Source organism: Amblyraja radiata, unplaced genomic scaffold (assembly GCF_010909765.2).
Source record: "Amblyraja radiata isolate CabotCenter1 unplaced genomic scaffold, sAmbRad1.1.pri scaffold_1041_ctg1, whole genome shotgun sequence".
Taxonomy (NCBI): domain Eukaryota; kingdom Metazoa; phylum Chordata; class Chondrichthyes; order Rajiformes; family Rajidae; genus Amblyraja; species Amblyraja radiata.
Window position 1 is genome coordinate 3,756 of NW_022630223.1, and position 26,131 is coordinate 29,886.

The following is a 26,131-nucleotide window of genomic DNA, read 5'->3' on the forward strand; positions in this document are numbered from 1 at the left end:
TTCTGTGGACGCAGTCGGGAGACCAGGATGGTGGTCTGCCTCCCTGGTGCCAAGGTCTCGGACGTGTCTCAACGCATCCAAGATATCCTGAAATCAGAGTGAGAGGAGCCTGAGGTCGTGGTACATATTGGTACAAATGACATAGGTAAAAAAAGTGAAGAGGTCTTGAAGGGAGGATTTAGGGTGTTGGGAGGAGAGTTAAGGAAAAGGACCAAAAAGGTAACAATCTCAGGATTACTGCCTGTACCACGCGACAGTGAGAGTAAGAATGGAGCGAGGTGGAGGATAAATGCGTGGCTGAAAGACTGGTGCAGAGGGCAGGGATTCAAGTTTCTGGATCATTGGGACTTCCTTTGGGGAAGGTGGGACCTGTACAGAAAGGATGGGTTGCACTTGAACCCGAGGGGGACCAATATCCTGGCGGGGAAATTTGCAAAGGTCACTGGGGAGACTTTAAACTAGAATGGTTGGGGCGAGGGACTCAAATAGAGAAAGCTAGTAGACCGAATGGGAGGCAGGAAGCAGAAAAGGGAAGCACTCGGACACAAGAGGAGAAAGAAAAAAAAGGAAATAAACAGAGAAGAAGAGACGGGGGGTTTCTTAAATGTGCATATTTTAATGCTAGGAGCATTGTAAGAAAGGTGGATGAGCTTAGAGTCTGGATAGACACCTGGAAGTATGATGTTGTGGCGATCAGTGAAACATGGTTGCAGGAGGGCTGTGATTGGAAACTAAATATTCCAGGATTTCGTTGCTTCAGGTGTGATAGAATTGGAGGGGCAAGAGGTGGTGGTGTTGCATTGCTAGTCAGGGAAGATATTACAGCAGTGCTTTGGAAGGATAGATTGGAGGGCTCATCTAGGGAGGCTAGGGAGGCGGAAAATCAAAATGTGACAGGAGGATCCAGAATGTGTGAAGATAAAGCTCTAGATGTAAAAGGGGCAAAAACGGAAAGGAAGGGTAGTAAAAATCATCTGAGAGTGCTTTATCTAAATGCACGGAGTGTTCGAAATAAGATAAATGAATTAACGGTGCAATTAAGTATATATAGTTATGATATCGTGGCCATTACGGAGACATGGCTGCAAGGGGATCAGGACTGGGAGTTAAATATAGAGGGGTACTCGACCATTAGAAAAGATAGACAGGAAAGAAAGGGAGGAGGGGTGGCCCTTTTAATAAGGGAGGGAATAACGGCAATAGAGAGGAAGGATATTGCGTTGAAGGATCAGGATAGTGAAACAGCTTGGGTACAGATAGAGAATAACAAGGGGAAAAAAACACTAGTGGGTGTAATTTATAGACCTCCAAATAGCTGTGACGCTGTTAGTCAGAACATAAATCTGCAAATAGTTGACGCATGTAAAAAGGGAACTGCTGTAATTATGGGGGACTTCAATTTTCATATTAATTGGGCAAACCAAACTGGGCAGGGTAGACTAGAGGAAGAGTTTATAGAATGTATTAGAGACGGGTTCCTAGAACAGTATGTCACAGAACCGACAAGGGGGGAGGCAATCTTGGATCTGGTCCTGTGTAATGAAGCAGGATTAATTAAAAATGTCATAGTTAGGGACTCGTTGGGAACAAGTGACCACAATATGGTCGAATTCCATATTCAAATAGAAGGGGAGCAGGTTGAAACTCAGGCTAGGGTGCTTAGTCTAAATAAGGGGGATTATGAAGGTATGAGGACTGAGCTGATCAAAGTTGACTGGGATAGCAGACTCAAGAATAAGACGGTACATGAGCAGTGGTGTACGTTTAAGGATCTACTGTATAACCTTCAAGAAAAATTTATTCCTATGAAGAAAAAAAGGGGTAAGGGTAAGAACAGTCAGCCATGGCTCAGTAAAACTATAAAGGATAGTATTCGGCTGAAGGCAAGGGCATATAAGGTAGCCAGAGATAGTGGGAGGGTAGAGGATTGGGAAGCATTTAAAGGTCAGCAAAAAATAACTACGAGATTAATTAAGACGGGGAAAATAGACTATGAAAGGAATTTAGCGAACAACATAAAAACTAATAGTAAGAGTTTTTATAGCTATATAAAAAGAAAAAGGGTGGCTAAGGTGAACGTTGGTCCATTGGAGGGTGAGACTGGAGAGTTGTTGGTGGGGAACATGGAAATGGCAAAGGCATTAAACGAGTATTTTGTATCAGTCTTCACCATAGAAGACACAAAAAATATTCCAACGCTGGATAAACAGGGGGCGGTGGGAATGGAGGAGCTAAATACTATTAAGATCACCAAGGAGGTGGTATTAGGGAAATTAATGAGACTGAAGGAGGATAAATCCCCTGGGCCTGATGGATTACATCCAAGGGTCTTGAGGGAGATAGCGGTGGGGATTGTGGATGCATTGGTGATAATTTTCCAAAACTCCCTGGAGGCAGGAACGGTCCCAGTGGATTGGAAAATGGCCAATGTAACACCTATATTTAAAAAAGGGAGTAAACAGAAGGCGGGTAACTATAGTCTATTAGTCTAACATCGGTGGTGGGTAAAATGTTAGAGACAATTATTAAAGAAACACTAACGGGGCACTTGGATAAACATGACTTCATCGGACAGAACCAGCATGGTTTTGTGAAGGGGAAATCCTGTTTAACGAATCTGCTCGAATTCTTTGAGGAAGTAACAACCCGGGTGGATAAAGGGGAACCGGTGGATGTGGTTTACTTGGACTTCCAAAAGGCTTTTGACAAGGTGCCACATAAGAGACTATTGCTAAAAATAAAAAATTATGGGATTGGGGGTAATATATTAGCATGGGTAGAGGATTGGCTAACAAATAGGAAGCAGAGAGTGGGGATAAATGGTTCATACTCGGGATGGCAACCGGTAACTAGCGGGGTTCCGCAAGGGTCGGTGCTGGGACCCCAGTTGTTCACAATTTATATAAATGATTTGGAGGAGGGAACCAAGTGTAATATATCAAAATTTGCGGACGATACAAAAATGGGAGGAAAAGTAGGGGATGAGGAGGATAGGAAGAGTCTGCAAAAGGATATAGATAAGCTAGGTGAGTGGGCAACAACTTGGCAGATGAAATTTAATACTAATAAATGTGAAGTCATTCACTTTGGGAAAAAAAATGATAGGGCAAGTTATTTTCTAAATGAGGAGGAGCTGCGTTGTAATGCAACGCAAAGGGATCTAGGGGTATTAGTACATGAATCACTAAAAGTCAGTATGCAGGTGCAGCAAGCAATCAGGAAGGCCAATGGAGTTTTGGCCTTTATTGCTAGGGGGATTGAGTATAAAAACACGGAGGTCTTGCTGCAGCTGTACACAGTATTAGTGAGACCACATTTGGAATACTGTGTACAGTTCTGGGGTCCATACTTAAGAAAGGATGTACTAGCCCTGGAGGCAGTGCAGCGAAGGTTTACAAGATTAATTCCTGCAATGAGGGGATTGACATATGAGGAAAGGTTAAGTAAGCTGGAACTCTACTCTTTGGAGTTTAGAAGAATGAGAGGCGATCTCATTGAAACATATAAGATCGTGAGGGGCCTTGATCGGGTGGATGCACCGAGGATGTTCCCAATGATCGGGGAAACTAGAACTAGGGGACATAGTTGCAGAATAAGGGGGGGCTCTTTTAAAACTGAGATGAGGAAGAACTTCTTCACCCAGAGGGTGGTTAATTTATGGAATTCACTGCCCCAGGGAGCAGTGGAAGCAGAAACGTTAAATATATTTAAGCCTAGAATAGATGTTTTTTTAGCTGCCAAGGGGATAGGGGGCTACGGGGAGAGGGCAGGGATATGGACCTAGGTATGGTTAGTATAGTAAGACCTGAGTGATCTCCTGGACAAGTGTCGATCGCCTGGATTGGGGTCGGAGAGGTATTTCCCGGATTTTTTTCCCGAATTGGACCTGGGTTTTTATCCGGTTTTTTGCCTCCCCCAGGAGATCACGCGGTTCTTGGGGTGGAGGGGGTGATAGCGGTATAAAGGGGAGGGTAGTGTCTTGTGTTCTGTGTCTTGTGTCTACTGTTTGTGGGTAAGTGTGTCTGTTTAGTGTTCAGCCATGAGCGAATGGCGGTGCGGGCTCGACGGACCTGGTGGTCTACTCTCGCACCTACTTTCTATGTTTCTATGTTTCTATGTTTCAGGCTGCATCTCTGGACAAAAGGCTGGGGGACGTTTTGGGTCGGAACCCTTGTTCAAACAAGCCCCAACCCAAAACGTCACCAATTCCTTTTCTCCAGAGATGCTGCCTGACCCACTGAGTTACTCTAGCACTTTGTGTCTATCTTTGGTATAAATCAGCATCTGCAGTTCTTTGTTTCAGCATTTATTACTCATCTCAATGGCAGCAGGTTTCTTACTCTGAAGTAACCAGATGATGTTTGCAACAAAACGGTAGATTTGTGCTCCCTGTCACAGGCATTGTAGTCCAATCCTTATTGCATCATGCAGAGTTGGAGATTGAGCTCTCATCTCCCTCTGTTGGCCACTCAGTACATATTCTGCTGCCCACACACTTCACATAGGCCCTGTGCCTCTGGGCATCTATCATCACCACAAATAAAGCAGGTGATCTGCAACGTGTGCTCTCTCTGCACTACTATCTCCCAATTGTACCTAGCTCTAACTAAGCTGCATTTGATGACACCTCTGTAATATATGCTTGATTGTCAACTGCCTGTAGCAGAAACACAAGCAGCTGATGACCTATTTGCTTAGTTTAGAGATACAGCATAGAGACAGGCCCTTCAGCCCAGAGTCCATCAATCACCCATTCACACTAGTTCTATGTTATCTCATTTTTGCATCCACTCCCTACAGCAGGGCTCTCAACTTTTTTCCCTGTTGCCAGCCGGGCAACCTTGGCAGCTTTTTAGGTTGCCAAATGAGTTTAGATGGTCATTTAAGATGGTTTGCATGACGCGTGTGATAATGTGCTCGGACGAAGTGAGTAGTTACCAGTCGGAATTATGCTCAATGAAGCATTCACATATTATTTCTGCTTCAAATAAAGTCACAAACTTGCTGTAATACAGAAGAGGCAATTCTGTGAAGGACCGAAAATTACCATGACATGGCCATAGCATGGGCCGTTATTGCTATTGGTACAGAAACACTCTCGCTTCCCACATAATTTATCCATAAACAAATATCCAGGTTACAAGGAATTTTCTAAGGGCATTTTATGATAATAGCTGTTAAAAACGACTATACCCATCTGACAGGTTAAACATTACACTAACTGACAAGAGATGGCCAAAGGACATAACTGCAGCAAATGTTCTTTTGGTAATATGTTTAAAGGTGTCAAACCCGAGCCTGCGCAATTAGGGGCTATGGGTGAGTGGTGGAATATTGCGTTGGGGAATGGGTTGCGTTGGGGGACCAGGCCTCCCAACGGGTCCCACTTAGTCTAGTATATGTTAACGATTTAGACGAGGGAATTAAATCTAACATCTCTAATTTTGCGGATGACACAAAGCTGGGTGGCAGTGTGAGCTGCGAGGAGGATGCTATGAGGCTGCAGGGTGACTTGGATAGGTTGGGTGAGTGGGCAGAAGCATGGCAGATGCAGTACAATGTGGATAAATGTGAGGTTATCCACTTTGGTGGCAAGAACAGGAAGGCAGGTTATTATCTGAATGATGTCAGATTAGGAAATGGGGGGGTGCAATGAGACCTGGGTGTGCTTGTACATCAGTCACTGACAGTAAGCATGCAGGTACAGCTGACAGTGAAGAAACCTAATGGTATGTTGGCCTTCATTGCGAGAGGATTTGAGTTTAGGAGCAAGGAGGTCCTAACTGCAGTTGTACAGGGCCCTGGTGAGACCGTACCTGGAGTCTTGTGTGCAATTTTGGTCTCCTACTTTGAGGAAGGACAATATTGCTATTGAGAGAGTGCAGCGTAGGTTCACCAGGTTAATTACCGGGATGGCAGAACTGACATGTAATGAAAGAATGGATAGACTGGGCTTGTATTCACTGGAATTTAGAAGGATGAGGGAATCTTATAGAAACATATAACATTCTTAGAGGATTGAACAGGGTAGATGTAGGAAAAATGTTCCCGAAGTTGAGGCAGTCCAGAACCAGAGGTCAGTTTAAGAATAAGGGGTAGGCTACTTAGGACTGATATGAGGAACAACTTTTTTCACCCAGAGAGTTGTGAATCTGTGGAATTCTCTGCCACAGAAGGCAGTGGAGGCCAATTTACTGGATGTTTTCAAAAGAGTTAGATTTAGCTCTTAGGGCTATTGAAATAAAGGGATATGGGGAGAAAGCCAGAGCGGGGTACTGATTTTGGATGATCAGCCATGATCACAATGAATGGCGGTGCTGGCTTGAAGGGCTGAATGCCCGACTCCTGCACCTATTTTCTATGTTTCCAATGTATACACTCTGGAGTATAAATATATCATCATTGCTTCATTGACACTGGGATTCAGTTCAAAAGAACATAGAAGATATGACCACTGTAGATGTCAGACCCCATGCCCCTACAGCATATCACTGTACTTAGCTTCCACACCTGCTCTCTGCAGCTGGCTGTACCCATCAGGTTCCTCTCCAACAAGCTGTTCTTTTGTAAATGAATAAAACAGCAGATGCCCTCTTGCTCAAACCGTTAAACACTATTGTATAAACAAGCGGCGTGTCACTGTGGCCAGCAGCAAATACCAGCGATGGTGGCAATGTCAACAGGAAATGTTGGTTATATCAAGCAGCAGCAGATGTGGAGAGAAACTGAATCCATGCTGTAGTTTTATTTCATAAAAGAGTTTCCAATGCTATCACTGTCTTCCTGCAACCATGCAGCCACCAGCACGGCGCAGGCAGTGAGTGTGGGGGAGACAGCACCTTACCTCCGCATGTTGCCGGTTATATGAGCTGCACTGCGCCGCTGGCCACCAAAGGTGCGATCGTCCTGTAACGCATCAAGTGTTGCGACCCTTCCTCCAGATCAACTGTGTACTCTCTGTCACAGGGAAATAAAACAAAACACTTAATGCGGACAATGGAGCAGCGGGTAGAGTTGCTGCCTCACAGCACCACACACCCGGGTTCAATCCTGACCTCGGGTGCTGTCTGTAGACAATAGACAATAGGTGGAGGAGTAGGCCATTCAGCCCTTGATGCTATATTGAGAATAGCTGCGGTCCCAGCACCGAGCCTTGTGGTACCCCACTAGTCACTGCCTGCCATTCTGAAAGAAACCCGTTAATCCCTACTCTTTGTTTCCTGTCTGCCAACCAATTTTCTATCCATATCAGTACTCTAGCCCCAATACCATGTGCTCTATGGCGGGGGAGGGGAATGGCAGAGAGGGCAGGAAGGGCAGGAGGACAGCGGGGAGGGAGGCATGGGGAGGGGAGGGGCGGGGTGGGGATGGGCGGGGGAGGGGAGGGGGAGATGGGAAGTCGGGGGGCCGCAGGGGTCAGTGACCCCGAGATAGACTAATAATGTGACCCCACTGTGAGTGGCATTAGGATTCAACACAGCGATGGCCGTCTGCCCAGTTCGTTCTTTAGACTGTTACTCGATAGTCATTTGGGAAAGATGCTGGGAGCTCCAGTGTCTATGAAACAGGAGGCAAATTCTGACACACAATCAAAATTCAAGGGCAAGATAGAAAAAAAATCTTCAGCCACACAAATTACAAGACAGAGGACAGCTAGCTCTATTGATTCAGCAACACATACTGCCAGAGCTCAGAGCAATAGGATGGATCAGGCACAGTCACTAAATCATATCAGCACTGTACTACACAAAACAAAGTTAGATCAACAAACCTTTGCAGAAAGTAAGGCAAGATTCTCACACTGGTATTCGTATAGAAATTCAGAACCAAGTGAAACAAAGAATTGACCTCCCATATCACATGGTCCCAGGTTTGAGGAACAGATGAGTGATCGTGCGATCTGCTATGAAGAATGCAGAGATTGACAGAGATTGCCAGGAGTCAGTGCCTGAGCTGTAGGGACAGGTTGGATAAACTTGATGTGCAGGAGGCTGAGGGGTGATCTTATAGAGGTGTATAAAATCATGAGGGGATTTGATAGGAAAATGCCCAGTCTTTTGCCCAGGGTAGAGGAAAATAAACAAGAGGACATAGGGTTAAATGAGAGGGGCAGGTTTTACCAAACAGAGGGTGGTGAGTATATGGAACGAGCTGCCAGAGGAGGTAATTGAGGCAGGTACTTTAAGAGCATTTAACAGACATAGGTACACAGGTGTTGGAAAGGTTTAGAGATATGGGCCAATTGCAGGTATAATGGAACTAGCATAGATGGAGCATCTTGGTTGGCATGGACGAGTTGGGCAAATACAGCCTTAACTGCTGAGTTCCTCCAGCACTTTGTGGTTTACTCAAGATTCCAACATCTATTCCTCGTGTCTCTATCTTCTTCCATCATTTCAGATCATCTTAGAGAAGATTACTGTTGAAATGTGTATTCCTCAAATCTAATCTATATTACTTACAAATTTAAATCATCTTTCAGATTATTCCCATTGGTATCAAAATGAAATTAAAGTATGACAAAATACAGGAGAAAAATATACTCTCCAAGGAGACAATAAAATTCATTTAATTGGATGCATTTTGGAGACAGCTGCAGAATGACAATATACTCCACTCAGTATCTATGGCAAGATGAATGAATCACATTGTACACACCTCCTCTATTAGAGGAAGGCCAGGCAACAACAGCATCCAGCAAAGGTTAACCAACAGCCTTTGACATTACCTTTGTAAAGACCCCTTATCATCAACTTTCTGGGAATTGGCAACTTTCAGGGAGTTCCATCTCAGTGGAACAGACACATATATAGTTTCTAATGCCCCTGTCCCACTTAGGAAACCTGAACGGAAACCTCTAGAGACTTTGCAGGGCTCGAAATTAACGGTTGCCTGGGTGCCACTGACCACTCAAAGTGCCGCCGGGCAACCTAAACGGCGAGTCATTTTGCCCGGCTTGGCAACTTGGTTTATACCGAAGATAGACTGAAGTGTGGCGTGACGGAGGGTCGGAGCGAATGACGGGCCCCGCAAAGCAGCAGCGGCCGCGTCTCCATCTCCTGCACCCCGCCCGGCCTGATAACGGCCGCTGCTGCCACTCTGCTTTCAAAGCAAACCCTTGGAGGAGGGAGGTGTCGGTCAGTGGCGGAAGTAGAGTGGGGGGGGGGGCTGAGGATAGAGCGCGGTGATTGGAGGAGGGAGACGTGCCAAAGCACTCTCGGCAGCCCTGCAACGCAACCAGGATCAGTCCCGGTCTCCGGTGCTGCAATCGCTGCCCAACCGCCACGGGACCATCTTCCCCCCCCCACGCCCGAGGGTGGCCAGAGGCGACGGGAGTCAGACGGGAGCGGTGCCCACAGCCAGCGCAGTGAAGCAGCGCTAAACCCAGCTCAGCTCTGCCTGTCCCTGTCTGGATTGAGACAGGGCTGTAGGCGAGACAGGCAGTTGAGCTGCATTTAGCGCCGGATTGAGCTGCTTTTACCGTTCACGGGGCCTCCGAATCCTCGCGCGCCTGTGTGAGTGTGCGCATGCGCGCGCGGCCGCTAAGATATTCTGTCCCCCGGTCCCCTCTATATTTTGATAGCGATTTCCGTGCCTGACAGGGACGCCCAAGGCAGCGATCAATCTTACACTGGTCCCCCCAATTCATCCTGTACTGACCCCCCTTCCCATCCATCCTGCACTGCTCCTCCCCTTCATCCAGCACTGCTCCCCCATCCATCCTGCACAGACCCCCCCCCCCCAATTCAACCCACTGTCATCCCCGCGCTCTCCCCTCACAATTTTACCTACTCCAACCAACACTCACTAATTCCCCTGCCTCAATCCATCCAATCCACACCGATTGCCTTCTCAAGCCCCCCCCCCCCTCCCCCACCACTATCTATCCATCCTGCACTGATTCACACACACACCCCTCCCGACCCTATTGTGCTGGAAATGTCTTCAGAGCTAACATCGACTATGTTTGATAACGGAATGCAATCAAATATGTTTTAATTCCCAATGTTATTATTTGTTTTAATCCATAAAGATGGATTAATTAAATTGTGAACACGTGGAACATTAAAACCGCAGTGTTCGATTGTCACTGCTACCGTTGACACGTTATTACAGAATTCATTTTAATGGCGAATCAATGCTCTTAATATGGAGTATCAGTACTGTAGTTATTTACTGAGCAACATTCACAACTATATGTTGGATTTATCCAGGTTTTACTTCTACAGTCAGTCATATACATCACAAATTTGGTCAGGAGTTATTTCAGTTGCAATTTTAACGTTAATTCTGAAGTGGGAATGATGGAAAAATTGTTGCTTATAAATTGTATCTTCATTGCTGTTCACAACACATACATCTAATCTGAATGTCCGGTAATGTGGCGTCTTAACACCTTTAAATATATTACCAAAAGAGCATTTGCTGTATTTATGTCCTTTGGCCATCTTTTGTTAGTTAGTGTAATGTTTAACCTGTCAGATGGGTATAGTCAGTTTTAACAGCTATTATCATAAAATGTCTTTAGAAAATTCCTTGCAACCTGTATATTTTGTTGTGGATAAATTATGTGGGAAGCGAGAGTGTTTCTGTGCCAATAGCAATAACAACCCATGCTATGGCCATGTCATGATAATTTTTGGTCCTTCACGGAAAACATGCTTGCATCAATCTGTAGTGTGCATGGTTAAGCATATATGTTATCAAGGTCCAGGATTTATTGACACAGGTTGATCATACGCTGAATAATCCAACCACATTTTTGTTTGGAAGTGGAAAGAAATAATAAAAATTGCATTAATTGCAATGTGTAAAAAGAGTTGAGATACTGTATTATAATTTTGCTGCATATCATTGTGGTATATATCATGTCTTGATTGGTGAATTTGTTAGTTTGTGACTTTATTTGAAGCAGAAATAATATGTGAATGAGCATAATTCCGACTGGTAACTACGTCATGCACACGTCATGCAAGCCATCTTAAATGACCACCTAAACTGTCATTTGGCAACCTAAAAAGCTGCCAAGGTTGCCCGACTGGCAACAGGGAAAAAAGACTGTTTTTGTCAGTCTCCGTACCTGCTTCCACTACCTGCAACCTCCGGCAACCACCTGCAACATCCGGGAACTGCACGGAAACCTTGGGTGGGGCGCAAAGTCTCCCGGGGGTTTCCGTTCAGGTTTCCTAAGTGGGACAGGGGCATAACAGAGCGGATAAACGGCCAGGTAAAGCCTCCCTCACACTTCAAGTCTCTCCGCTTTCTAAATAGGCAAGAAGGATGGACTTGCTTGGATGACTGCTGCTCCGACAAGCAGCTCAGTAGAACCTTAAACAAAGCAGCCCGATAGACTAGCATAGCATCTGCCTCAAGCATCCATGCCCCCAGCTACACAGCACACAGTCTACAAAATGCAATGACTTGCCAAGGGCTTCTCAACAGCACCTCAACAAACTTCCAACTCTTGGATAGACACAAAATGCTGGAGTAACTCAGCAGGTCAGGTAGCATCTCTGGAGAAAAGGAATAGGTGACATTTTGGGTTGAGACCTTTCTTCAACCCCATGACCCTTTTTCCATCCTTTGATGGAAAAGGACACTGGCAAATGAAACCACCTTCACATGCAAGTTCTTCCACAAGTCTCACACTATTATGCACTGGGAATAGAGTGTTGCTGCTTCATGGTCACCAAGTCTAAATTCTGGAACTCCCTCCCCAATAGCCGCGTGGATATATCTTAACCGAATAGACCAGGGAACGGTGAGTGCTTGAAGTGAAGCAGTGCAAGTCCAAGAGTCCGTGTCCATTAGTAGAACTGAAGCTAGCACTCCTTTCATGCCTCACAGTCTCAGCCACCGACAGACATTAACGCAAGGCTCCATGGGCAGCAACTGCCCCCCTTGTGAAGTTCCAGCAGTCTAATTAAACTAATTAAACTATCCTGAACTCTACCAGTGACGCATTAGAATCAAATTCTTTTTGGCGAGTGCTGAAGATTAAAAGATACAATTCTAAAATAGAACGAGTAAATTTATTCCCTGTCAATCTACCCAAATAACTGGTCATATTCCATGATGCTGTTTTCAGAATTTCAACATGTTTTAGTTTAGTGATACAGTACAGAAACAGGCCCTTTGGCCCACCGTGTCCGCACCGACCAGCGATCCCCGCACATGAACATTGTCCTACACACAATAGGGGCCATCCAACTAGTTTAGTTTAGAGATACAGCACGGAGACAGGCCCTTCAGCCCACTGAGTCCACGCCGACCATCCATCACACTAGTTGTATCTCATCCACTCCGTACACACGAGGAGCAATTTATAAAGGGTTAATTAACCCTCAAACTCGCACATCTTTGGGATGTGGGAGGAAACCAGAGCACCCGGAGGAAACCCACGCGATCACAGGGAGAACATGCAAACTACACAGACAGCACCCAAGATCAGGATTGAGTGCGGGTCTCTGGTGCTGTGTGGCAGTGGCTCTACCTGCTGCACCACTGTGCGCCAAAGCTGCCACTAACAATGCTGCACTCAAAAGCATTTGTTATAGTCATACAGCGTAGAAACAGGCCCCTCAGCCCAACTTTCCCATGGCAACATGCCTGATCTACATTAGTCCCACCTGACTGCGTTTCACCCATATATCCCTCTAAACAGTGAAGAAAGCTAATGGCATGTTGGCCTTCATTGCGAGAGGATTTGAGTTTAGGAGCAAGGAGGTCCTACTGCAGTTGTACAGGGCCCTGGTGAGACCGCATCTGGAGTATTGTGTGCAATTTTGGCCTCCTAATTTGAGGAAGGCTATTATTGTTATTGAGGGAGTGCAGCGTAGGTTCATCAGGTTAATTCCCGGGATGGTGGGACTGACATATGATGAAAGAATCGGTCGACTGGCTTGTATTCGCTGGAATTTAGAAGGATGAGAGGCTATCTTAGAGAAACATAAAATTCTTGGGAGGATTGGACAGGGTAGATGCAGGAAAAATGTTCCCGATGTTGGGGCGTCCAGAACCAGGGGTCACAGTTTAAGAATAAGGGGTAGGGCATTTAGGACTGAGATGAGGAAAAACTATTTCACCCAGAGAGTTGTGAATCTGTGGAATTCTTTGCCACAGAAGGCAGTGGAGGCCAATTCACTGGATGTTTTCAAGAGAGAGTTAGATTTAGCTCTTAGGGCTAAAGGAATCAAGGGATATGGGGGAAAAAAGCCAGAATGAGGTACTGATTTTGGATGATTAGCCATGATCATATTGAATGGTGGTGCTGGCTCGAAGGACCGAATGGCCTACTCCTGCACCTATTTTCTATGTTTAAACCTGTCCTATCCATGTACCTATCTAAATGTTTCTTAAATGTTGGGATAATACTTGCCTCAACCACCTCCTCCGGCAGCTCGTTCCATCACCCATGGTGTGAAAAAATTATCCCTTCGATTTCTATTAAATCTTTCACCCCTCATCATAAACCTATATCCTCTGGTCCTCGATTCCCCTACTCTGGGAAAGAGACTGACCTGAGACTTACCCAATCTATTCCTCTCATGATTTTATACACCTCAATAAGATCACCCCTTATCCTCCTACGCTCCAAGGAATAGAGACCCAGCCTACTTAACCTCTCCCTATAGCTCAGACCCTCGACTCCTGGCAACATCCTTGTAAATCTTCTCTGCACCCTATCCTGCTTGACAATATATCTTTCCTATTACACGGTGATCAAAATTGAACACAATATTCTAAATGTGGCCTCACCAATGTCTTATATAACTGCAATACGACCTCCCAATGTCTATACTCAATATTCCGACTGATGAAGGCCAATGTGCAGAAAGCCTTCATGACCACCCGATCCACAAACTATCTTCGAACCATCTGCTCGATAACACTCCCCAGAGCCCTACCATTCACTGTGTAGGTCCTGCCCTTGTTACCTTCCCAAAATGGAACACCTTGCGCTTCTCCGTTTTAAATTCCATCAACTATTCCTCAGTCCAACTGGCCAATCGATCAAGATCCTGCTGCACCTTTTGATTCATCTTCACTATCTGCAATGCCACCCTCTTTAGTGTTATCTGCAAACGTGCTGATCCGGCCCTGTACCTTCTCACCCAAATCATGGACATAGATGATATTGGAGTGTTGTGTTCTCGGGGTGCAGAGCAGAGTATTCGAGCACCTACTCTCCTACCTCTGATCGCCTGTCTCCGGCTCCACCAGCACGTTCTCCTGCTTCTCCTTGACTCGCAGAAACACAAACGAATCCAGGTTGGGCTTGGCAACTGGGGCAGAAAAATAAGCATGTTCAACAGAGTCCATTAGCAGAAGATTACGATGAATTAAAGACATCTACAGGCGACCCACATGTTAGGGCAGTGGAAATTCACCCTTACAGAATTCACAAACCAGTACCAACAAATCTGGGATATGGAATTTATATTAGAGGAGAAATAAATAAATAATTTATCGATTGTACGCCACATTTCTTAGTGCACACGCAGATGATGTGGCTTTGTGTTACAGAAAATCAGTCCTTTTCCTGGGATCACAACATCCCTGAGGTGGGAGTCTCAGTATCGTTAATAATTTTGTTTCACCTCTAAGTGCTCCTGGGGAGGGCCCAGAGGGTGGGAATTCCCAAAATACCATGTAATAGCAGGAAAATGCAACTCACAATGACTCCAGAACAGGATTGATTTCAGTGGTTTATGAAGGCCAGGACTGCCCATTGAACATCCAGCAGCTTTCAGCAAGATGTCAACTTGCCCGTCACCCCACTTCCCTACTTACTCCCATGCCTTCTGGCTCCTCATGCCTTGACATTACTCAGCAGAACGCCCCAGAGCTGAGAACGTAAAGATTCACAACACTCACAATAAATGAGCTACTTCACTCCTAAACGTTTGCTTTCCAATAAAATATATTTTCCAAATAAGAGATTTAGAATTTGAGAGAACATAGAATGCAGCATGGGAACAGGACCTTCGACCAGAGTCTGTGAAGCCCATGATGCCAAATGAAACTACCCCATCTGCCTGAACACAGTCCACATCCCTCTATTCCCTACATTTCCCCATGCATCTTAAACCACATGATCATATCTGCTTTTACTATCCTTCATGGATAGTAGAGCATGTTCCAAGTACCACCACTCTGGATTAAAACCGTACGCTGCACATGTCCTTTAACTTTCCCCCTCTTATCTTACAGCGATGACCTCTGGTATTTGAGATTTCTACCCCGAGAAAAAAGGTCTGACTGTTGAGCCTGACTATGCCTCATCATTTATCAGGTCACCCCCTCAATCTCCAACAATCCAAGTCTGTCCAACCCCTCCTTTTAGCTAACACCTTCTACAGCAGCAGCAGCAGCATTCTGGTAAACCTCTTCAGCATCTGCTTCAAAGCCGTCTCACCCTTCCTGTAACAGGGCGACCAGAACTCCATACGATACTCAATATGTGGCCCAAACAAAGTTTTATACAGTTGCAACATGAATTCCTGACTTTTATACTCAAAGCCACAACCATTGAAGGCAAGCATACCACCTGACCTAGATACTTCCTGGGAACTATGAATTTGCACCCCAAGATTACTCTGTACATCAAATCTCCCAAAGATCCTAATCTTCTGGATCAGCCAACCACGAGGTACCTTGTCAAATGCCTTACTAAACATCCACTGCCCTTCCCATAATCATTCTATAATCACCACAAAGAGCTCAATGAAATTCCTGAGACACGAGCTGCCCTGCACAAAACCGTGCTAACTATCCCTAATAAGCTCCTGCTTTTCCCAAATGCAAGTAAATCCTATCACTGAGAATCCTCTCCAATAGCTTCCCTATCACTGACTGGAGGATTGTCTACCTGGAATTTGCTGGATTACCTCCATTCCTCCTCTTAAAGAAACATTGGCTACCCTCCAGTCCTCTGGGACCTCACCTGGTCTCAATAACATGGGTTAGATCACGTCACGCCCTGGGGACTTGACAACTTGAACATTCTTCAATAGACTTCACGCCACCACTTCCTTGTCCTGAACATGCCATAGGCAAGCATACCCATAATTGTCTGACTATCCTCCATGTCCTGGGATGTCAGGACTTTCATATGAGGAAAGACTGGATAGACTTGGCTTGTACTCGCTAGAATTTAGGAGATTGAGGGGGGATCTTATAGAAACATACAAAATTCTTAAGGGGCTGGACAGGCTAGATGCAGGAAGATTGTTCCCGATGTTGGGAAGTCCAGGACAAGGGGTCACAGCTTAAGGATAGAGGGGAAATCCTTTAGGACCGAGATGAGAAAAACATTTTTCACACAGAGTGGTGAATCTCTGGAACTCTCTGCCACAGAAGGTAGTTGAGGCCAGTTCATTGGCTATATTTAAGAGGGAGTTAGATGTGGCCCTTGTGGCTAAAGGGATCAGGGGGTATGGAGAGAAGGCAGGTACGGTATACTGAGTTGGATGATCAACCATGATCATATTGAATGGCGGTGCAGGCTCGAAGGGCCGAATGGCCTACTCCTGCACCTATGTTCTATGTTTCTATGTCCTTTTCCTTGGTGAATACCGATGTAAAGTACCCCACCCACTTCCTCTACCCCCAGGCACAAACTCCCACCTTTGTCCTTCAGTGGTCCTATCCTCTCCCTACTTACCCTCTAGTTCTTAATATATGATACAAATGCGGGTGGTTTTGCACACAGTGAAGATGGTTGTGGAAAATTGCAGAAGGATTTTGATCAATCGGCCAGGTGGGATGAGGAATGGTTGATGGAATTTAATACAGAGAAACATGAGATGTTGCACTTTGGTAAGTCTAACATGGGCAGGACCTACACAGTGAATGGTAGGGCTTTAGGGAGTGTTGTCGAGCAGAGTGATCTAGGAGTACAGGTGCATGGTCCCTCGAAGGTGGAGCCGCAGGTAGATAGGGTGGTCAAAAAGGTTTTGGCACATTGGCCTTCATCAGCCAGAGTTTTGAGTATAGAAGTTGGGAGGGCATGTTGCAGTCTGAAGAAGGGTTTCGACCCGAAACATCACCCATTCCTTCTCTCCAGAGATGCTGCCTGTCTAAGTTACTTCAGTATTTTGTATTTACCTTGCTGTGGTATAAGATGTTGGTGAGGCCACATTTCGAGTATTCTATTCAATTCTGGGCACCATGAGCTAGAAAATATGTTGTCAAGCTGGAAAGGGTACAGAGAAGATTTATGAGGATGTTGCCAGGACTAGAGGGTCTGAGCTGTAGTGAGATGTTGAGCAGGCTGTGATTCTATTCCTTGAGGCGCAGGAGGATGAGGGGTGATCTTATAGAGGTGTATAAAATCAGGAGAGGAATAGATCAGGTAGATGCACAAGAGTCCCTTGCCCTGAGTAGGAGAATCGAAGACAAGAGGACATGGGTTTAAGGTGAAGGGGAAAAGATTTAACAGGAATCTGAGGGGTACCTTTTTCACATAAAGGGTGGTGGGTGTATGGAACAAGCTGCCAGAGGAGGTAGTTGAGGCAGGGACTATCCAACATTTAAGAAACAGTTAAGACAGTACATGGATAGGACAGGTTTGGAGGGATACGGGCCAAACCCGAGCAGGTGGGACTAGTGTAACTAGTGGGACATGTTGGCCGGTGTGGGTAAGTTGGGCCGAAGGGCCTGTTTCCACACTGTATCACTCTATGTCTACAATGCATTTCAATTTTCCGCAATCCCATTTGCCAAGAACATTTCATGACCCTTTTTGGCCCTATTGATTCCCTGCTTAAGTTGTTTGCTGCCCTGTTTGGATTCCTGAAAAATCCTTGTCTGATTCAGCTAAACCTATGCTCCCTTTAGCTTTGGGACTGCATTAGCCACATCTCTCACCATCCAAGGTTCTCGAACACTGCCATCCTTTCTCCCTGATACATGCCAGTCTTGACCTCTGATCAGCTGGTCTTCAAACAATTTCCCCATGTCAGATGTGGACATACCCACTGGGCTGCTCCCAGTTCTCCAGCCTCTCCCTAGCTCCTGCCCAATAATAATGTCATTTCACTTCCCCCAATTCAGCACTTTCCCTGACTATCCTTTACACTTAAAGAGTTGCTGGAGAAACTCGGCGGGTGAGGCAGCATCTATAGAGCGAAGGAATAGGCGACGTTTCGGGTCGAGACCCTTCTTCGCTCCATAGATGCTGCTTCACCCACTGAGTTTTCCAGCATTTTTGTCTACCTACAATTTTTCCCGCATCTGCAGTTCTTTCTTAAACTTAAAGAGTTGCGATCACTGTTCTCAAAATGCTCCCCCACTGAAACTGCGATCCCTTGGCCAGGCTCGTTTCCCAACACAAGTTCTATTAAGGCCCCTACCTGGTTGGACTATTTGAAGAAACGCTCCTGGACCCTCTAACAAATTCTGCCCCTAAACCACGTGCAGTAAGGAAGTCTCGCCCAATATTGGGGAAGTTAAAGCCACCCACTGAAGGTCCACCGCCGATTTTCCAGCAACAGGTGGTTTGCCCCCTCTTTAATCCAGACACAATTACGAGAGCATACTTGGAAGTCTCCCCGAGAATGCGGTGTCTGTCTGGGTAAGGCGGCTGATCTCAACCCCATTGGAGAGTCCATCAAGGAAATTCGATCAGCGGGTGGAATCTGTCCCCTGCGGCCGGGGTTCTGAAAGTCTGGCCCAGCCAAAACCGGCAGTACTGTTCCCATAATTTAGTTCCGAGGCCAGTCGGTGGCTCGAATGTGCTCCCTCCGGCCTGACAGGAACCAGCAGATCCGTTCCCACAGCCGACTTGTGCGGCTGGACTTTGCGGGCTCTTATCTTGGTCCCTAGGTGGCCCAGGCAGACGGTTCTGGCACCGTTGGATTCAACCCGGAGGCCATGACCTCTGTTGGTCCGGCAAAAAGACTCTGGAACCAAGGGTGAATCTGTACAACAATCTTCCCATAATCTGTCAACACATCTATCTGTTCTTATATCTCCTGCTGGCTAAAGAGAGGCCTTCAGTATAACCCCATCATGGTGATAGCACCTTGTTCTGCTTAGCTCGACCCGTATTACCTCAGTAAATGCCAGTTACAATATGGCCCTGTGATAACCGCAGCATAGTTCCTGCACTGATCCAGACTAAGTTCAGCTGCCTGACCCACAATAGGCCTTGCATAGGTAAGCACACTTCACCACATCAGGCCCACCATGCTCATTAACCTGGCTCAACAGAAGACCACTCACCAGCCTTTATCACGTCCAATGCTTGCAGATTGGGAGGCATGCTTTTCAGGGCCAGGTTCTTCAGGTGAGATTCACAGTTTGATGCGTACCTAGGAGGCAAAGCAATGAGCAATGCAGCGAGATGGTATCAACAGCAATGAGCGCCACAAGCAACTAGTTACTTGAGGCATTTGAACTTCCAGCAGACACCAGCAATCTAGTCCAAGTTCAGGGGCAAGGTTCTACACCTTCTGCCCCAACATCACATCCGTAGTCTATTCATCCCAGTTCCCAAAATACTGTTGGAAACAGTTGCTTCTCAGCAAGTTCCCAGCTTCTGGACATAGGCCCAGGAACACATATGGCAACAGGACACATCAACGTGGGTGTTAATGAGATAGACTGGGCAAGCACACTGAAACTTTCAGACTATCACCATCAGCAAGACCTTGCACTTGCAAAATTGGTCAGAGTTTGTGGAATTCTCTGCCTCAGAGGGCAGTGGGGGCCGGTTCTCTGGATACTTTCAAGAGAGAGCTAGATAGGGCTCTTAAAGATAGCGGTGTCAGGGGATATGGGGAGAAGGCAGGAACGGGGTACTGATTGGGGATGATCAGCCATGATCACATGGAATGGCGGTGCTGGCTCGAAGGTCAGAATTGCCTATTCCTGTACCTATTGTCTATAATAATACAATTCATGTTCTCCATGGACCTGCTGAGTTTCTCCAGCACTTGTGTTCTTTTCAGAAATGGCCATTCTGGCTTCACTGGAGCCTATGACATCTCCTCGAGATAGGCCCAGTTATATGATTCACAGACACCCACCATCTGTGGTGATGAGGTCAACTTTCTCACCATTCCAGATGGAAATCGCTCACTAATGTCCTGCTGGATCGCTGGCTTTCCACAGAGTTCAGACATTTAAAACCGAGGGATTAGCATTTATTGACAGTGTCTGATTTACTCTTCCTTGCAATGGAAACAGTGCATCTTTACAGTACTCACTCTTTCGCAAAAGCAACCTCTTGTGGAGATAAAAACGAAGACTCTGTCTCCGGACGGGACCTCTCCTTCTCCAGAATGTGAGGGAAAAACTTCTCTATCTGCAAATTGAGGATGAACAGTATTTTTGCTCCAAAGGTGCAATTGTCTTGACAAATTGTCAAAAACAAAATGCCTGACCTATAGACTTATTTAACTTGTTTCGTGCTTTTCAAAGAATACGTAATGCTTTTCTTTGAGAATTTAATTTGCAGAATAAAATGGACACACAAGTCAATTTGACAAACTAAAAAAGCTGTAGTATTTTTCGCTAATCCCTCTATTCCCCTCTCAACATCAACGCATTTTCTGCTCCGGAATAAAGGCATCAACACCATACCTTTCTTAACCGGGACCTTAAATAGCTGCTGAGGATGTAACGAATCCTCTCCATTTCCATCCTGTGAACGGTGATTTTCAGGTCTCCTTTCTTGGCCCGCTGCAAGTTCTTTTCCTGTAAACCACATTATTACAAAAAGCAATTCACACATCGTTATTCCCACGGATACTAATGTCTGCATAAAATAAATGAGTTACACTAAAAAGGAGGAGAAAAATGCATGAACCGAAGGGTACTGGCCATCAATAGCCCAGACAGGAATGTCCCTCCAGGGAGTTTAAGGGCCAGTCACACGTGGCGATTTTTTCGGCGATTGTTGGCATCATTGACTGACGTATCAGGTGACCAAAAAAGTTGCAGCGTGATGTCATATTGACGTCAATTTCCTCAAATGTCGCACAAGGGGACAGGCCCTTTAATACTAGAAATGGACCATTACCTCACAATGGAGTGGAGTTACACCAGCCCCAATATTTATCCTTCAACAACATCACCAAAACAGTTTAACTGTTTATTATCACATTGATCCTTTTTGAGCTCACTATTTGCAAGCATTCCTACAATGCTTTAAAATAAGGTGAAGGGGAAAAGACAGAGGGTGGTGGGTGAAGCTGCCAGAGGTAGTTGAGGCTGGTACTATCCCAACGTTTAAGAAACAGGTGAGCAAGTACATAGATAGGACAGGTTTGGAGGGATATGGGCCATGCGCAGGCAGGTGGGACTAGTGTAGCTAGGACATGTTGGCTGGTGTGGGCAAGTTGGGCCGAAGGGCCTGTTTCAACACTCTTCTTCTTATCGAGTCCACACACAAGATTAGAAGTTGTTCAGCCAGAGCTGAACACACTTCTCGGCATCTGCACAATGGTGTCTGTCTTGCGCTTCTTGTGCTTCTTGTGCGTGGTGGTGGAAAGATTGGTTGAAACAGGGCCGCGACGTGAACGCTCTTTCCTTGGCCCCGTTTCAACACTGTATCACTCTATGACTCTATAAGTGCTTTACGATGCAGTCACAAAAGCACTGTGTTAATACAAGCCTCTATTTCACAGCAAATCATCTGGTCCTTCAGAAGAATCATTCTTCACGTTTGACAGCAAGCTTTGCTTGGTGCCAGTGAGTGGGAGTTTGGACAGGGTAACGTCCAATGTGTGCGGGTCGACAGTGGACATAAACAGTGGGGGCATTACCCGAACCATCCCACGCTAGAGAGGAGACCCTCCGGAGAGAGCAGATTATCAACACAATGGCATTGATTTTAAAAAAAGTCTATATAATTCAGTCATGCACCCGGTGGTGCCACTGCCTCACAGCTCCAGCACCCTGGGTTTAATCTTAACCTCTGCTGCAACCCTTATGGAGATACAGCGTGGAAATAGGCCCTTAGGGCCACTGAGTATGCGCTGACCGGCGATCACCCCATACACTATCACCATTCTACACACTAGGGACAATTTACCCTTTACAGAAACCAACTAATCTACAAACGCACATGTCTGTGGAATGTGGGCGGAAACCGGTGCACCTGGAGAAAACCCACAGGATCACCGGGAGAAGATACAAACTCCGTACAGACCACACCTGTAGTCAGCATTGAATCCGGGTCTCTGGCGCTGTAAGGCAGCAACTCTATCGCTGTGCCACCCTCGCAGAGTTGCGTGCTCAACCCGTGACCGGACTCTAAGGATGGAACGACCGGACTCTAAGGATGGAACGGCCATTTTAACCACACTGAAAACTGGGCATCTTTCGCTGGCCATCCTATGCCAAATGAACAACTGTTTAGTTACCATATGATCCAGCTGTTCCATGACACATTCGACTATTTCAGATTTACATTCCAGAAGGTCGGGAGAAAACTTCTCATTCAGCCAAGCCTGTGTGGAAATTAAAGACAAGCATCCACCATCATTAACATTACAGACCTACAAACTAAAACCTATGGATTCAATGTATATACTTGTGGACTTGACCTGCACATCAACTATAAGATTAAATGGCACCAGAGCGTGGCAATTCTTTGTCACGTCAAATCACATTTATTTATATAGCACATTTAAAAAACAACTCTCGTTGGCCAAAGTGCTTTACATTTGTTATAAGAATAGCACAACAAAACAGACTACATACATATATACATGTAGTCCTCACTCAGAGGACGTCAGGAAAGGCTTGGGAGTATAGATAAGTCTTTAGTCTTGACTTAAAAGAGTCGATGGAGGGGGCAGTTCTGATGGGAAAGGGGATGCTGTTCCACAGTCTAGGGGCTGCAACCGCAAAGGCGCGGTCGCCCCTGAGCTTATACCTAGACCGTGGGATATTCAGCAACCCCAAGTCGGCCGATCTGAGGGGCCTGGAGGTGGAGTGGTGGGTGAGAAGACTTTTTATGTAGGTGGGGGCAAGCCCATTGAGGGCTTTGCAGACATGGAGGAGTATCTTGAAGTTTATACGGAACCGCACAGGGAGCCAGTGGAGAGAGGCCAGGATTTGTGCGCTGTTCCTGGAGGTGGATCTACTATCATCCAATAGTTTAGTTCAGTTTATGGTCACGTTTGCAGGGAGATGCAATGAAACGTTTTTTAGTTGCGTTCCATTCAGTCAGCAGAAAGGCTATACATGTTTACAATCGAGCTAGACAAAAAAATCTGGAGTAACTCAGTGGGTCAGACTACCTCTCTTGAGAAAAGGGAATAGGTCACGTTTCAGATCGAGACCCTTTTTCAGACTCGACTTGAAACATCACCTCTTCCTTTTCTCCAGAGATGCTGTCTGACCTGCTGAGTTAATCCAGCTTTTTGTGTCTATCTTCAGTTTAAACCAGCATCTGCAGTTCCTTCTTACACATTACTATTGAGCTGTTCACAGTGTGCAGATACAGGATAAAGGGAATAATGTTTAATGCAGGATAAAGTCCAAATAAAGAGAGTCCGAGGGTCTCCAATTATGTAGCTGGTAAGTCAGGACCGCTCTCTAGTTGATAGGATGGTTCAGTTGCCAAAAACTGTCCTCTCACACTCTGCTCTTTTCATTAATTTTTACCTGTAAATCTACCCCCACACACTACCTATTATACATGAATTTGGCTTGATTGTCCAGCCTCCGTCGGCACTGCCCCGTATGGCAGTACTTTGCTATATCACTCTTTCATATTTCCAAAAATAATAAAAATAATAATAACCATGAGTGGTCAACATTTGCAAGTTCAAGCTACCTGCTGAGAGTACCTAAATTAGAGGACAAACATTATGCACTGTCTTCCAGTTGCAACCTCACCAAGGTCAAAACTTTGGAGATGCGAAGAACTGCAGATACCAGTTTACAAAAAGAGACATAAAATATTGCAGTACCTGTAATATGAATAAGTAAAGTTTCATTGCCTATCGTTGTTTTCCAGAGATGCTGCCTCTACCGGCTGAGTTACTCCAGCACTTTGTATCCTTTCCAGTACAAAGCTTCTCTGTTTCTAAACTCCAACCATCTGGAGGCCAATATGCCATTTGCCTCTTTGATCTCTTTATGGCACCGGGGTGCCAGCCTTTTATGATTTGTGCACAAGAATAGCCTCATCATTTCCGTGTAGGTAATATTCTCCCTTGAGATTGTCTTTGGCCAATGCACACCCTCACCATCTCTCATTAACCTCCTTGGGTTAGGGTCCCAGCTCCCCAACCTGAATCCAGGGGCCCACTGGAGATGTGTGAGCACATCTGGATCAGTGATCACAACTGGATCAGTGATCACACCTGGGTCAGTGATCACATCTGGATCAGTGTGGACATCTGAATCAGTGTGATCACATCTGGATCAGTGATCACATCTGGATCAGTGATCACATCTGGGTCAGTGATCACATCTGGGTCAGTGATCACATCTGGGTCAGTGATCACATCTGGGTCAGTGTGGACATCTGAATCAGTGTGATCACATATAACCATATAACAATTACAGCACGGAAACAGGCCATCTCGACCCTTCTAGTCCGTGCCGAACACGTATTCTCCCCTAGTCCCATATACCTGCGCTCAGACCATAACCCTCCATTCCTTTCCCGTCCATATAACTATCCAATTTATTTTTAAATGATAAAAACGAACCTGCCTCCACCACCTTCCCTGGAAGCTCATTCCACACAGCCACCACTCTCTGAGTAAAGAAGTTCCCCCTCATGTTACTCCTAAACTTCTGTCCCTTAATTCTCAAGTCATGTCCCCTTGTTTGAATCTTCCCTACTCTCAGTGGGAAAAGCTTATCCACGTCAACTCTGTCTATCCCTCTCATCATTTTAAAGACCTCTATCAAGTCCCCCCTTAACCTTCTGCGCTCCAAAGAATAAAGCCCTAACTTGTTCAACCTTTCTCTATAACTTAGTTGCTGAAACCCAGGCAACATTCTAGTAAATCTCCTCTGTACTCTCTCTATTTTGTTGACATCCTTCCTATAATTAGGCGACCAAAATTGTACCCCATACTCCAGAATTGGCCTCACCAATGCCTTGTACAATTTTAACATTACATCCCAACTTCTATACTCAATGCTCTGATTTATAAAGGCCAGCACACCAAAAGCTTTCTTTACCACCCTATCTACATGAGATTCCACTTTCAGGGAACTGTGCAGTTATTCCCAGATCCCTCTGTTCACCTGCATTCTTCAATTCCCTACCATTTACCATGTACGTCCTATTTTGATTTGTCCTGCCAAGATGTAGCACCTCACACTTATCAGCATTAAACTCCATCTGCCATCTTTCAGTCCACTCTTCCAACTGGCATACATCTCTCTGTAGACTTTGAAAAACTACTTCATTATCCACAACCCCACCTATCTTAGTATCATCTGCATACTTACTAATCCAATTTACCACACTATCATCCAGATCATTGATGTACATGACAAACAACAGTGGACCCAACACAGATCCCTGAGGCACCCCACTAATCACTGGCGTCCAACCTGACAAACAACCATCCACCATTACTCTCTGGCATCTCCCATTCAGCCACTGTTGAATCCATCTTGCTACTCCACCATTATTACCCAACCATTGAACCTTCTTAACGAACCTTCCATGAGGAACCTTGTCAAAGGCCTTACTGAAGTCCATATATACAACATCCACTGCTTTACCCTCATCAATTTCCCGAGTAACCTCTTCAAAAAATTCAAGAAGATTAGTCAAACATCTGGGTCAGTGATCACATCTGGGTCAGTGGTCACATCTGGGTCAGTGATCACATCTGGGTCAGTGATCACATCTGGGTCAGTGATCACATCTGGGTCAGTGTTGGACAACCGGCCCCGGGCCCCGGGTTACGCGCGGCCGCCTGACGGACTCCCTGCGGCCGGGACGGATTTAGCGGCTGCGGGGAGGAGCGGGCATTTCCGAGGCTCTACCCTCACCTCCTCCAGTTTGTGGATGAGCTGTGCCGGGGTGAGGATCTCCTCCTCCTCATCCTCCTCGGTGAGGGAATCCGCCTCCAGCTCCAGCTCCAGCTCCTCCTCTGTCGCCGCCATGTTGCGGCCGCCGGACGGCTCGAACCTCCCGCCA

At 45.9% G+C, this 26,131-nt stretch overlaps 1 protein-coding gene across 1 annotated transcript; it reads right to left on the reverse strand.

Moving 5' to 3' along the window:
• Positions 1–440: 440 nt before the first annotated feature.
• On the reverse strand, positions 441–26,131 carry gins4 (GINS complex subunit 4). Its single transcript, XM_033016486.1, has 9 exons — positions 25,984–26,131; positions 22,374–22,460; positions 20,590–20,703; positions 20,214–20,311; positions 19,228–19,316; positions 14,195–14,285; positions 6,845–6,957; positions 5,366–5,370; positions 441–451 (listed from the first exon to the last, which is right to left on the reverse strand). Exons 1-7 carry the CDS (start codon positions 26,095–26,097, stop codon positions 6,861–6,863), a joined length of 690 nt encoding a protein of 229 aa, XP_032872377.1. The 5' UTR covers positions 26,098–26,131; the 3' UTR covers positions 441–451; positions 5,366–5,370; positions 6,845–6,860.

Bases quoted from the DNA above. Each gene is read 5' to 3' on its own strand.
- gins4 (XM_033016486.1), bottom strand. From the start codon at position 26,097: ATGGCGGCGACAGAGGAGGAGCTGGAGCTGGAGCTGGAGGCGGATTCC. The intron at 22,461-25,983 runs GTGAGGGTAGAG...ATTTCCACACAG, and splicing joins TCATCCACAAACTGGAGGAG to GCTTGGCTGAATGAGAAGTT. The intron at 19,317-20,213 runs GTGAGTACTGTA...TTTGCCTCCTAG, and splicing joins GAGGTTGCTTTTGCGAAAGA to GTACGCATCAAACTGTGAAT.